Source organism: Peromyscus californicus, unplaced genomic scaffold (assembly GCF_007827085.1).
Source record: "Peromyscus californicus insignis strain IS unplaced genomic scaffold, ASM782708v3 Scaffold_4__1_contigs__length_199733344, whole genome shotgun sequence".
Classification (NCBI taxonomy): domain Eukaryota; kingdom Metazoa; phylum Chordata; class Mammalia; order Rodentia; family Cricetidae; genus Peromyscus; species Peromyscus californicus.
In genome coordinates this window covers 115,377,256-115,392,188 of record NW_026294562.1, presented here as the reverse complement: position 1 = coordinate 115,392,188, position 14,933 = coordinate 115,377,256, and the positions used below count along the sequence as shown (strand labels likewise).

The 14,933-nt window shown below is 39.9% G+C and overlaps 1 protein-coding gene across 2 annotated transcripts in view; it reads right to left on the bottom strand.

Annotated features, from left to right (window-relative positions):
* Positions 1–432: 432 nt before the first annotated feature.
* The window catches only part of LOC128093961 (Putative N-acetylated-alpha-linked acidic dipeptidase), a 66,999-nt gene continuing 52,498 nt past the window's right edge, over positions 433–14,933 (bottom strand). Inside the window, exons 19-20 of one of the 2 annotated variants that reach the window (XR_008212809.1) lie at positions 1,346–1,475; positions 433–820 (exon numbers count right to left, since the gene is read on the bottom strand). Coding sequence is in view for 1 of the 2 variants with exons in the window: in XM_052711911.1 (XP_052567871.1) it covers positions 1,403–1,475 (73 nt within the window). In the remaining variant the exon portion in view is untranslated. Of the gene's footprint in view, positions 821–1,232; positions 1,476–14,933 lie in introns of those variants that run through there. The other variant, XM_052711911.1, reaches the window with a different exon arrangement.

Sequence of the window (14,933 nt, the reverse complement as noted above, 5' to 3'; positions counted from 1 at the left end):
GGAGATGTCAAAGTTGCTGTTAGTCATGGTCATGGTTCAGTGCAGAAGATCTGATAGAGACTCAAACCCAAAATCATGTATAGGAAGCTAGGTAAAGCCTTTGCTCTAGAATTAGTTAGTACTCTATATGACCATTAACATCATGATAAAAGTTTAATACATATATATGTATATATATATAATAAATTTTGATATAAAATTTATACTTTAAGAAAAGTTTTAAAGAGTCAAAATAAAACCAAAGAATTATGGGATTAGTGGCAATAGAATAGTCCCTTAATTTTGATTTTTCTTCTGTCCCATATGTGGTGGCTCTTCTTTTTTTTTTCATTTTTCTTTATTAAGAAATTTTCTACTCACTCCACATATCACACATAGATCCCCCCTCCTCCCATCCCCCAGCCCTCTCTCCCAAGCTACCCCACATCTCCACATCCCCCAAATCAAGGTCTCCCGTGGGGAATCAGAAGAGCTCAGCACACTGAGCCTAGGTAGGTCCAAGCCCCTTCCCACTGCACCAAGGCTGTGCAAGGCATCACACCACAGGCACCAGATTCCCAGAAGCCTGCCCATGCACCAGGGACAGATCCCAATCCCCCTGCCTGGGTGCCCCCCAAACAGTTCGAGCCAAACAACCCATATCCAGAGGGCCTGATCCAGTCCTATGGGGGCTCCACAGCCACCAAACCACAGTTCATGGGCTTCCAGTAGTGTGGCCGGTCATCTCTGCACATCCTCCCATCATGATCTTGATGTACCTTGCCTGCAGAATCCCTCCTCTCTCTCATCAATTGGATTCTGAGAGCTCAAAAGGATGGAGCTAGAAAATATTATCTTGAGTGAGGTAACCCAGAATCAGAAGGACAAACATAGCATGTACTCATTCATAAGTAGATACTAGATGTGAGGGAAGGGATGGTCAGACTACAACCCACAACTCCAGAGAGGCTAGCTAACAGGGAAAGACCCTAGGAGGGACACATGGATGACCCTGTGAAGGAGAAGTGGATGAGATTTACATGAGTGGACTGGGTGTGTGTGGGGGAGAGGGTGAGGAGTGGGGGGATGAGAACATAGGGAAATGGGAGGGTCAAATTGAACAGGGACAGAGTGGGTAAGCAGGGAGGAAGATACCATGATAGATGTGGTGGCTCTTCTGACATAAAACAGATTTTGTATTTTCTTTTAACAAGCATGATTTTGTTTAGAGAAGGAGAAAGCCATGTTCCAACTCCAAAGCCAACTTTAGTTTTTAATTGAACTGGGACTACATAAAGAACATTTGTGTTATGTGTCTGTAGAGAACATCAGAAACAAACATTTGTGAAGACTTATGAAATTGTACCTTGTTAGATATGTGATACACAAATAGGCCAATTTACTCCTTTTGGGGACATTTTTTCTAGATGATTTGTCCTTTTTCTTCAGAAGTCTCATTTGTCCAGTGTTCTTTAGATTCCTTAGCCTTCATTCTCTTGAAAGACAAAAACAAAAACCCAAGGTGTTAACTTCAGGAAGGTTCCCTTTTGGCAAGTTATATGTGATTAAATGAAAATCATTTGTTAGTGGTATAAGTTAGTTTAAATTGGATGGTCATGCTGGTTGATGAACTACCACCTCTTCTATTTAAGAGTTCTCTCTTTTTCAAATTGAACCTTTATCAGTTTTGATGGTATCCAAAGCAAAACCTAGTCCCCAATGTAATACACATCCTGGTTCCCATTCTGAGCTCAGTGCATCTTTACAGTATATAGGCTGATTTAATTCTGAAGTTTAATCTATTATCCAATGTCTCTCTGCAGCTGTTGTTCTTTTCTCATCAGCATTGAGAAAATTCAAAGTTAATAGAACATTATGTAATCTATTTTTGGGTTTTTTTTTGTTACCTCTTTCTGTTTATTTAGCATATACTTTAGAGTTCCATTTGATCTTTCTATGACTGCTTGCCCTATAGGATTATGTGGTATACCTGTAATATATTTTATATTTTAATAAACAAAAAACTGTTTCTTTTTACCAGAGATATATAGGTATACCCATGATGGCCATAACTTCCAGCAAATGTGTGATTACAGAACTCAGAGAAGTTGCTCACTGAAAACCTGAATAGGTATCAATGGTGTGGTGTACATATTTCAGTTTTCTAAATTATACAAAATGAAGTACATCCGTCTACCAGATTTCATTCCTCTGAGTACCCTTTGGCTTATATCCTGCTGTTAGTGGAATTTTATTGCATAAAGAACAAGTAGGATATTTCTTTATATTTTCCTTGGCTTGTTGCCAGGTTATGGAAAATCCTTTTCTAAAAGATTACTAGCACATTTCCTATCAATAGTCTATCAATCTTGTCATTATCTTGTGCCTGAGGGCCTGGCATACCCATATGAGATCGGATGTGAGTTCTATATAAGGGATGATTTATATATATCTGAATAAATAACCAAGTTAATTCTGACTCATCAGGGATAAATTCAGCAGTTTCAATATGTAAGACTACTATTTCAGCATACTGAGAGTCAGTAACTATGTTGAGAGTTTCTATAAAATCCATTAATACCATTAGTATAGCATATAATTCTGATTTTTAAACAAAATTATAAGGACTTTGAACCACTTTAGTTAAGTTTTCTGATTTGTAATCTCCCTTTCCTTGTTTGTTTGCATTTGTATAAAATATAGGGGCTCCAGATATTGATGTTTCCCATACAATATGAGGAAGGATCCAGTTAGCTCTCTTTATAAGTTTAATTTTATAACTTTGGGGATATTTGTTGTTAATCTCTCCCAAGTAATTATTGCAAGCTCTTTGCCAAGGTTCACTTTCTGCCCATAATTTGTCAATTTCATCATTAGTTAAAAGAACCAAAATTTCTGCTGGGTCTATTCCTGCTAATTGACAAAGTCTCAATTTTCCTTTAAAATTCAACTCAGAGATCTTTTCCACATAAGTTTTTAATTTTTTACTTTGTTTATTTGGTAGAAATATCCATTCCAATAAAATATTCCCCTCTGAATTAAAATTCCAGCTTAGAGGGTAAAATAACCAAAATGCAGTCAAGCTTTGGATCCACATGATCCACATGTGCATCCAGTACTTTCTTTTCCACCAAAGCCAATACTTTTTCAGCTTCAGCTGATAAGTCCTTGTCACCATCTAAAGTTTTGAACAAATTTCTCAGTTCATCATTTTTTACCCAATAGTGGTCCATATACTGGAAATGTCTCTGAATAATCTTTGAAAGTTATTAAGATTCCGTAATCGATCTCTCCATATTTTCACCTTTTGGGGTCTAATTTTTTGTAGACCTATTTTTATATCCTAAATAATTAATAGAATCTCCTCTTTGTATCTTTTCAGGAGCAATTTGTAATCCCAACAAGGCAAAATTTTGTTTATTTTTTTCAAACATTCTTTCTAAAGTATCCACATTTGAATCATCTAGTAAAATGTCATCCATGTAATTATAAATTATAGGTTTATGAAATTGTTTATGTATTACCTCCCATGGCTGTCATACAAAATATTAGCACAGAGTTGGGCTATTTAACATTCCCTGTGGAAAAAACCTTCTATTGATATCTCTTGACTGGTTTGAAATTAATATAGGTAGGTACCATGAAAACAAATTTTTCTGTCTTTTTCTTGTAAGGGTATTGAGAAGAAATAATCTTTCAAATCAATAACTGTAAGAGGCCATCCTTTAGGTAACAGAGTAGGCAAAGGAATTCCAGATTGTAGAGAGCCCATTCACTAAATTACCTTCTTAATAACTCTTAGATCTGTTACCATGCTCCACTTACCTGATTTCTTTTTAAAAACAAATACAGGAGAATTCCAAGGACTGGTTGATTCTTCAATATACTGAGCATTTAAGTGCTCTTTGACCAGCTGTTCTAAGGTCTGTAGTTTCTCTTTTGTTAAAGGCCATTGCTGAACCCATACAGCCAGGGCTGTTGGTGTCTTTGAAAGATTAGTGGCTATTGTGCCCTGTTCTTGTACAATCTGGATAGTCGGTGACTGTTCTTTATAATGTCTTCTAATATTTTTCTCAGAAACATATGTTAGTTTGTGGTTTCTTTCTGAGATTGGAAGAATGTTAATCTGGGTATTCCATTGTTGTAATAGATCACATCCCCATACATTGATAGCTATATTAGCCACATATAGCTTCAATTTTCCTTTCTGTCCTTCTGGCCCTATACATTCACCCATTTCATGCTCTGTTTCACTTGAGATAGTGTTCCAACCTCTAGCAGCTGAATATTTGCCTCCTGAAGAGGCCAATTTGGATACCAAGATTCTGGTGCAATTATTGTTACATCTGCACCTATGTCTACAAGACCTTCAATTGTCAGGGACCGAACATGAACCATGGAAAAGTACTAGCTAGGCCAGAGAACAAGCCACAGGCCCTAAACCAGATGCCCCCAAAGATAAAGAACATCCTGTGTTCAGGTAGCAAAGCAACAGAACAACGGGCCCTGACCAGTGACCTTACCACCTAGTACAACATCCTGCAGCCCCACGACTTGCACGTCCTCCTTTACCTGCATGTCTCCCCTCAACTGCACGTCAGGCACATCATGCACCCCTTCCCTCCTTCCTGCCCCCTCCCTCTCCCATGCTATATATGCCTTGCTGAGGAAAATAAAATTTGCAGCTTGATCAGAACCCTGTCTTGATGTCTTCTTTTGTGTCTCCTGTCCCTTTCATTCTCTCCTGCAGGTGGGTTGCCCCCATTGATACCCCGCTGGCCGGGGCAACTGGTGCCTAACGTGTTGGCTCAACCCTCGCCTAGTTGGGAGTTGAACGTCCTTCTCCAGGAAAGTCCAGACGTCTGGTGAAGATATTTTTGCTGATTGTCTGTTGAGACCGCCCGACTCGATACCCTTTCTTGACGATCCGGAGGAGAGTGAGAAGGATGAGGTTAGTCTAAACTTCATACTTAACCATGGGACAGGGAAGTTCTTCCCATGATCTTTTCATTAAGGGCACTAAAGAGGCCCTCAAGACATGAGGGATAAGGTTTCATAAAAAAGACCTCAACAAATTCTTTAGTCACTTAGAGGACTGTTGTCCCTGGTTTCCCCAAGAAGGGACGATTGATGAAAAATGCTGGAGAAGGGTGGGCGACTGCCTTACTGACTACTACCGCATCTTTGGCCCAGACAAAGTCCCTGTAATAATCTTTTCCTATTGAAACCTTGTTAATGATATCCTCAGGATCCAAAAGACCTCCCCCTCCCATTGCCCCCTTTTTGTGCCCCAGTCATGATGCCCCTGAGGGTTCACCAATGCCGACCCCCAATGATCAAGCTTATTTTGCCTTTAGCCTCCCTCAGGTTAATTTTCAGGGCCCATGCTCTGCTTTCATTGGCACGTCTTACCCCAGGGAATGGCAAATAGCCCAACTTTCTGCCAAAAGTTCATGTCTCAGGTGGTCGATCCCATACACCAAAAATGGCCCTCTATTTATATCTTACATTACATGGATGACCTTCTTTTGGCTGCCCCTAGCTCCTCCATCCTAGAAGCAACCTTCCAAGATCTGTCACAGGCCCTTTGTGCTGTTGACCTACAGCTCACCCCTGAGAAGATCCAGTGCTCCGTGCCCTTTAGTTATCTGGGCCTTGAATTGCATTCCAATTGAGTCTTGGTCCCACACATCCAGCTGCGCACAGATAACCTTACCACCCTTAATGATTTTCAAAAACTTCTCAGGGACATTCAATGGCTTCGACCATACTTAAAACTCCCTACCACTGATCTTCTACCCCTCTATGACATTCTTCAGGGCCCCAGTGAACCCACCTCCCCCCGTCAATTGACCCCGGCTGCCCATAATGCCCTGTCACTAATCACCAGGGCCATTTCCTCCCAAGCCTCTTTTCAGATTGATTATTCCCTCCCGCTGGTTTTTGTTGTCTTATCTGCTCCCTACCTATCCCTAGGCTAACCTATTATTCCCCAGATCAATTCTCAGGAAGATGGGAAGAGAAGACTCTGGCAGAGATGACTGCCCTCGCGCCCCCCTCCCATCGCTCGAAAAGGGAACCTGTGACTGTGGTCATTCTGGCCGTCCTCCTGGGGGTCAGGCAGCAGGGGCTGGTATGGGCATAGCTTCCCTGGTTTTATCTAATCAACATTATTCAGAGCTTAGAATTTCCATAGATGAGGATATAGCGCAACTTGAGTGAGGCATTTCTGCCCTTGAATCCTCCCTCACCTCCCTTTCAGAGTGGTCCTCCAAACCTCCTCTTTTTACAACAAGGAGGTCTCTGTGCTGCTCTTAAGGAAGAGTGCTGCTTTTATACTGATCACACAGGAGTAGCTGCTGTGGGATGGTCTGTATGTCAAATGTGTTGCTGATTGGTCAATGAATAAATCACTGATTGGCAGTGGCCAGGCAGGAAGTATAGGCGGGACTAACAGAGAGAAAAATGGAGAGAACAGGAAGCTGGGAGGGAGACACTGCCAGCCGCCATCAGGACAAGGAAGATGTAAAGTACCGGTAAGCCACAAGCCACGTGGCAAGGTATAGATTAATAGAAATGGATTAATTTAAGCTGTAAGAACAGTTAGCAAGAAGCCTGCCACGGCCATACAGTTTGTAACCAATATAAGTCTCTGTGTTTACTTGGTCGGGTCTGAGCGGTTGTGGGACTGGCGGGTGGCAGAGATTTATCCTGACTGTGGGCCAGGCAGAAAAACTCTAGCAACAAGTAGCAAGGGATAGCATGGCCAAGGACCATGAAGGCTTAGAGAAGCACAAAAAAGAAAGAGATCAAGAGCTAGGCTGGTTCCAACATTGGTTCTCTGCTTCTCCCTGGGTGACCACCCTCCTGTCATCCCTTTTGTGACCCTTGATTGGCCTTTCTTGTCTTGATATTCAGCCCTTGGGCCTTGTCTCGACTAATGCAATTTGTGTGCGGTCAGCTGGCCGAACTTTAGGCAAAACAAATTCAGGTTCATCACCATCGTCTCAACCTCCACGATCGTGGTCTCGATGAACCAGATAAAGACTTCATATCAGCACAGGCCCCTCAGCTCAGGGGAGGATGCACCTGTGCCTGGGAGCTGGAGCCCACTGCATAGGGGATTAAGGGTGCAGCCAGGACTGCAGAAGGCAGGAAGACTAAAGTGCTACACCATCCTGGGTGCCTTGGATGACATGCTCTATTGCACAGTGGTTATGCAGTCCCTATAATCTTTCCTCCCTGATTCAAACCTGCCCCCTGTAAAAAACTGCATCATTCCAGCTTCCTACGGGACATGTGGGGATGCCTACATGGACCGACCGTTAACAATGGAACTTATCAGGGATAGAACGTCTGTCACCCCTACCCCATCATGGCAAAAACATTTGGGCCTCCTTTCTTTGTTTTGCTATACATATAGAAGAGGGAGATGTCAAGGACCAAACATGAACCATGGAAAAGTACTAGCTAGGCCAGAGAACAAGCCACAGGCCCTAAACCAGATGCCCCCAAAGATAAAGAACATCCCGTGTTCAGGTAGCATAGCAACAGAACAACAGGCTCTGACCAGTGACCTTACCATCTAGTACAACATCCTGTAGCCCCACGACTTGCATGTCCTCCTTCACCTGCACATCTCCCCTCAACTGCACGTCAGGCACATCCTGCACCCCTTCCCTCCTTCCTGCCCCCTCCCTCTCCCATGCTATATATGCCTTGCTGAGGAAAATAAAATTTGCAGCTTAATCAGAACCCTGTCTTGCTGTCTTCTTTTGTGTCTCCTGTCCCTTTCATTCTCTCCCGCAGGTGGGTCACCCCCCAATGACACCACACTGGCTGGGGCATTTAATAACAATGTTACTTATTCTCATTTTTCATTTTGGTCTTGGTTCATTTATAGAAGTTTGCCAAAAAAATTGTTTTTTGGTTTGTCCTGAGGTTTTTGCTTCTCTCTTCTATAGTTGTTCTATCACCCTGAGCATTATGATGTTTTACAATAAGCATTAGGTTCTTCAACTGCTCTGAGAAGGGGTTTCTTCTGTGATGGCAGGAAAGGACTGAACTGAATTTGTCATGGGGGCCTGAGAGAGGCCCCTCAGACAGATTCCAGATGTCAAAGACAAAGTTTTATTATGTCTGTTCCTTGTTGATCTACATTTGTTTGCCTTTACCACACCTTCAGCATAATCCACAAGGGAGGGGTGTTCTGTTACTATTGTTCCTTGAAAAAACATTGTTTCTAAGAAAACTGTTTACAATCCCTTTTTATGTGACTATGTTTACCAAAATTGAAACATCTGACATTACTATTTTTCTTCAAACTTCTGGAAATCACCTATCCTGTCTAAGACTTATCATGGTCAGGAGATTCAATATTCATTGTATCTTGGATCCATTCCTCCAAGGGTGATGATTTTGCTTTAATGGCCTAATTACTCCTTTGAATTATACATTAGCATTTTCAAAAGCAAGAGATTCAATTATTATTTGTCTAGCTTCTGAATTTGGTATCATTCTATTTACTGCTGAAGACAGCCTTTATAAGAAATCAGTGAAGATTTCTTTTGGGTCCTGTATAACTTTTGTAAATGAGTCAATTTTCTTTCCTACTTCTTCAATTCTGTTCCAAGCATTCAAGGCTGCCATTTGGCATAAAGCCAGGGTGTGGTCATCATATAGAGATTGCCTTTCTACATTAGCATAATCTCCCTCTCCAAGAAGTTGATCTTGGGAGATTTTCATACCTCTAGCAGTACTTCGTTGTTCAATGGTTTTAGCCTCATCCTTCCACCAGGTCCTCCATTGCAATTGAGGACCCACTTCTAAGACAGCTGTAACTAAATCTCTCCAGTCTTGAGGAATAATTCTCTTACAAGTTAACCATGAGTTTAACATCTGCTTCACAAATGGGAATGCATACCATATGACATTATAGCTTCTTTGAATCTCCTCAAATCTAACATTTGCACAGGAGTCTAGACAGCTCTTACACAGCCTTGAGCATTTGGCAGTTCCTGTAATGTTACTGGATAGATTAATGTTGGCTGTTTGAAAGCCTTAGGCTGTTTCTCTCTAACCATATAATACAATGTTGAGATTGGTTTACATTTAAATTCCTCTGTCTGGGTTTGAATTTCTCTATAATCTATTCTAATAAGGTTTTCTAAAATTTTTATCTTGGCACTTACATTAACAAACTTTTTTATGATAAAACAAAAATGATCAAATAAATAATGTTTACAATTAACATTATGTAAATCCCATCTAGATTAATTATCCTCTCATTTAATTGTTCCATTTTCAGACTGTCAATTATATTATTAAACAAAGACCAAATTCCCTCCATTGTAAAAATGTTTCCCATTTTTAATGTGGGAAAAAAATCTTTTTTAACTAATTTCTCCCTTTAAAAAACCCCAATTATCTCCCCAAATCTGCTGACAATGATGATTTTGATGTGAGGCTGACTGCTTCTGTGCAGACCAGTAGAAGCCTGAATGGGTTTCAAGACAGATACCTAGTGTGACAGCAGCCCAAGATGGGGATCCAGGGGGAGCCCATAGCCCACCAGGAGAGTAGAAGCCAAAGAGCCATCCATCTGCATGGAACTTGAGAAAGCAGCTAACTCCTGTGGTTTTGGGAGCCAAAAAAAAAAAAAACAAAAAACAAAAAAAAACTAATGGAATTTGCTGAAGAGAGGCTACAACAAAAACTTAGCCTGTGTGTTAGAGACTCTGGCCCACATAGTGTGGAGACAATGGCCTCATGCTGCTTGGGTCTGAGTCAGAGCCTGCAAGGCCACAGGCAAGTGGCTTTTTCTGAAATCGAGCCCCACAAGTTGGACACCAGATGTTGTTTGAATCTTAGATGGTCTTTTAATAAAAAAAAACCCAGAGCCAGATATCAGGGTGAAAGCTAAAAAATCAGAGAAGCAGAACAGCCAGCCACTAGTTCTTACCTCTACGAAATCCTCAGTCTAAAGAGAGTGAGTTCATGTTTCCTCACACTTTTCATACCTTTCTCTGCCCTGCCATATTGCTTCCTGGGATTAAAGGTGTGTGTGATTCACAAGCAAAGGCATGAGATCTCAAGTGCTGGGATTAAAGGAATGTGCCACCACTGCCTGGCTCTGAGTCTAATCTAGTGGCTGGCTCTGTCCTCTGATCCTCAGGCAAGTTTATTAGAGTACACAATATATCACCACAAATGGACCTTGTCTTCTTGTTTTCCTCCATCACCACTGACTCTTGTACTCTTTCTGCTACCTCTTTCACAAAGCTCCTTGAGCCCATTGGGGAAGAATTTGATGAAGACATTCCATTTGTGGCTTACTGCTCCAAGGTGTCTGGTCTCTCACTCTCTTCATAATTTCTCTCTGTGAGTTTCTGCATTTGTTCCCATTTATTGCAAGAAGAAGTTTCTCAGATGATGACTGAAGAAGGCACTTATCTATGAGTGTAGCAAATTGTCATTAGAAGTCATTTTATTTTTGAGGTTTTTCAATTAAATTAAATTTAATCTTTATAGAACAGTAGTATTTGGTTTTACCCTGGGTTTTAGGGCTATCTAGTCTCATGTTCTTGGTCACCCATGCAGAATGGATATGGGTGTGGATCTTAAGTCAAGTTAGACAAACTCTGAATCACCATTTCACTAGCATTCTTGCAGGCCAGGACACATATGTAGATCAAAGCATTTGTGGCTGGATTTGTGTTTATATTTCTATTTGGTAACATGTAAAGAACTTTCCTGTACCAGATACACTAGAATATTACAGTTAAGGCACTCTGTAGACACCAGTATTGGTGTAATTATTAAGGCCAGTCCATGTAGTTAAAAGGGAGGTTTATTTAGTAGTGTAACTTACAAATGAAGGGATAGGTAGGTTGCAGGGTCTGGGAAAGACATAGCACAGTCTGGCAGTGTTCTCTGGAGAACTCTGCTTGGTCTACTTCCAGCGTCCAGGGTCCAGGAACCAAGAGAGAGGGCACATCCAGATCTCGGGTCTTTAGGGTTCTCTCTTGGCCCTGCCTTGTAGGCGTGACAGTTACCGAAGCCTCAATGGGGGTTGGAACTTCCAGATCAAGGTTGGAATGGCTACCCACTACACACCAGATTGACTTTTCCATCTTCAATGAGTGTGGGTTTGTTTTCAGCAATAAAACTTGCTGTCAGTTCTGGAGAGCAACCTATAGTATTGACAATGACCTGGGTTGTTTTGCTGGTCCACATGGGACCCCTTTGGCCAACAATTCAATTGAACAGAACCCAAACCTGGTACTAGGAGCTTCATTTGGTGACAACAGATGGCCAGTTTTGAGTCATTATTTTTTTGTTTCCTTTAGATTCCCTTCATGTGCATAGATATTTTAAGAAGCCTCTAATCTATTAGGTTTCCATTATGCACTTCCAAAGGTTGTTATTTTTAGCTGTGTCTCCCCATAATTACCCCTTTCCCCCTCTTCTCTTCCCCAACCAGCCTAATCCTCCCATTCCAGTTTCCCACTTCCACCCACAATTATTTATTCTATTTCTATTTTCTAATGAGATCAATCTGTCCCACCCTACTCCCTAACTCTATATGAAACTTTGATTCTATTGTAGCTTGGTTATAATTGGCTTGAAGGCTAATATTCACATAGAAGTAAATAATATCCTATTTGTCTTACCTAAGACATTTCATTATTTCATTTTTTAACAACTGACTAATATTCCATTATGAAAATGTACCACATTTTTCCCATTATTCAGTTGAGGAACATCTTCAAATTTCTGACCATTATGAATAGATCAGCAATGAGCATGGTTGAGCAAGTGTCTCTATGATAGCATGAGGATCTGGAGATAGAATGATTCCCATCTTCCTGAGAAACTGCCACACTGAGTTCCATAGTGACTGTACATTTGCACTCCCACAAGCAAGATTTGATTTGAAGTTCCCCGATGACTAAGTACACTGAACACTACATATTTCTCAGCAATGTGAGTTTCTTTTTTGAGAATTTTCTGTTTAGAAGTGTACCTCATTTTTAACTGAGTTATTTGTTTTCTTGCTATCTAGCTTCTTGAGTTCTTTATATATTTTGAATATTAGCCCTCTTTTGGATATGAAGTTATTAAAAATATTTTCCATTTCTATAGGCTGCCACTTTGTCTTCTTGATGGTGTCCTTTGCTATCCAGAAGATTCTCAGTTTCATGAGGTCCTATTTATTATTTATTGATCTTAGATTGTGTGCTAGTGGTGTTCTTCCAGTTTTATGTTAAGGTCTTTAATCCTTTTGTAACTGAGTCTTGTTCAGGGATATATGGATCTATTTAGATTCTTCTTTTCTGTATAGCCATCCAGTTTGACTAGCACCATTTGTTGAAGATGCTGTCTTTTTTTTTCAATGTGTATTTCTGACTTCTGTATTAAAAATCTGGTGTCAATAGGCATGTGGATTTATACTTGGATTTGCAGTTTGATTACATTGATCAACATGTCTGTTTTTGTGCCTTTACCATGCTTTTATTTTTTCTAACTATAGCTCTATAGTATATTTTGAGGTCATCAATGGTGATACCTGTAACAGTTTATTTTTATTTTTATTTTTAATTCTGGGTTGTTTTAACTATCCTGTTGTTTGTTTGTTTGTTGTTGCTTTTTTGTGTGTGTGTGTTTTCATATTAAGCTGCAAATTGTTTTTTCAAGATTTGTTATCACTGCCTGGAGGGCCAATCTCCAGCAATACCTAGGGTAGGCAAAAAAAAAATCCACAAATGTGGCAAGGACTAAACTTTCCTTTCTGAGGGGTAAGGAAGGAAACACACATGTTCTGATGGTGCCTTTCTCTTTTACTTCATCTTGAAAGATCTTCTCAGAAAATTTCTCTGTCTCCATACAGCTACATATCTCTCCACACAGCTACATCTCTCTTCTACACAGCCACACATCTCTATTCTACATATCTCTCTCCCAGAAAAAACTCTGGACAAATATATGAGTTACATTTTGAGGGTCATATCTGCTCAGGGAATTTTTTTTAATGTTCTCAGCCAGACTTTTGCAAGTGAAGAACTAGCACTAAAGTTGCTTCATGCCTGACATTGGTTCAGTAGGCAATTGGGACTCTGTCCTTGGGCAACTCATTTGCAGGGGCAACTAGTCTGCTTTGAATTTGTTTTGAAGTCTTAAATTAACTAAGAGTGTAAAATGTTCTCTTTGTAGCTGAGAATGCTATTATTTTTCTGTGTCCACTGAGCTATGAAAAATATCCTAGTAATACTAGTAATATTTCTATCCATCAAGATTATACAGCTTAAGAGGAAATCATCTTTCTGACCATCCACAGATATATGTGTCCCAAAATTAAAAAAAAAACACACCACCAATGAGCTTTGAAAAGAACCTCACAGATGTTCTTTTTAGGGAGGAAGTGTGGCAGCACATGAGAAAGTTACAGACCAAAACAACCAGTTTTCAGTCAATGGTCCCATAAGCCTTTCTTGATGAGATTCCTCCATCAGAGAGTTATTCATTTGGTGTGTTGACAGTTGAATTATTAATTGCTATTTGTGGTATTTATGACATGGCCCATGACAATCTGTGAAGAATTGTGTCAGAATTTTTATGAGAACTGCATTGAATTTCTAGATTGCTTTTGGTAGAATGGCCATTTTTATTACATTAATCCTACCATAAATCCATGAGCATAGAAAATTTTTCCATCTTCTGGCATCTTCTTTATTTAATTTCATTAATATCTTAAAATTTTTTTATTATACAAGTTGCCTTAGTCGGTGTTCTCTTGCTGTGAAAAGACACTGTGAACACAGAAACTCTTATAAAATGAAGCATTTCATTGGGGTTGTTTACAGCTTCAGAGATTTAGTTTATTATCATCATTTTGGGGAGGATACCAGCACACAGGCAGACATGGTGATGAAGAAGTGGCTGAGAGTTCTACAGCACATAGGCAGACATGGTGATGGAGAAGTGGCGGAGAGTTCTACATCTATATCCATAGGAAGCAGGGACAGACATTGGGCTTGGTATGGGCTTTTGAAACTTCATTGCCCATCCCCAGTGATATTCTTATTCCAACAAGTCCACACCTACTTAAACAAGGACAAACTTCCTAAACCTTCCGAAGTAGTGCTACTCCTTGATGACTAAGCATTCAAATATCTTAGCCTATGGGGACATTTCTTATTCAAACCACCATACAAATTTTTCACTTGGATTGTTTGAGTTACCCCAAGATAATTTGTGTTAGCTGAGGCTATTATAAAGTTGTTTCCCAGTTTTCTTTCTTAGCCTGTTTCCTGTTTTTGTAGAGGAAGACTATTGATTTTGTGAGTTAATTTTGTATCTAGTGACTTTGCTGAAGTGATTACCAGCAGCAGGAGTTTCCCAATGGAATCCTTAGGGTCACTTATGTATACTATCATATCATCTGTAAATAATGTTATTTTGACTTCTTCCTTTCCAATTTGTACACACTTATTCTCCTTTAGTTGTGTTATTGATCTATCTTAGATTTCAAGTACTATATTAAATAGGTATGGAGAAATAGGTATGTCTTGTTCCTGATTTAAGTGGAATTGCTTTGAGTTTCTCTTCATTTAATTTGATATTGATTATGGACCTTTAGCATGTTGAGGTATGTCCCTTTTGTCCCCAACTTTTCCAGGACTTTCATCATTTGGAAGCCATTTTTCCAAAGGACTTCTCTGCACTTAGTGAGATAATCATGTGGGTTTTGTCTTTATATCTGTTTATATATTACTTGCTAATTTGCATATGTTGAACCATTCCTGTATCTCTGGAATGAAGCCTATTTTATTATGGATGATCTTTTAGATATGTTCTTGGATTTGATTTGTGAATGTTTTATTGAGAATATTTGTATCTATGTCCATAAGGGAAACTTTATGTGGTTTCCATATCTGGGTAACAGTGGTCTTTGT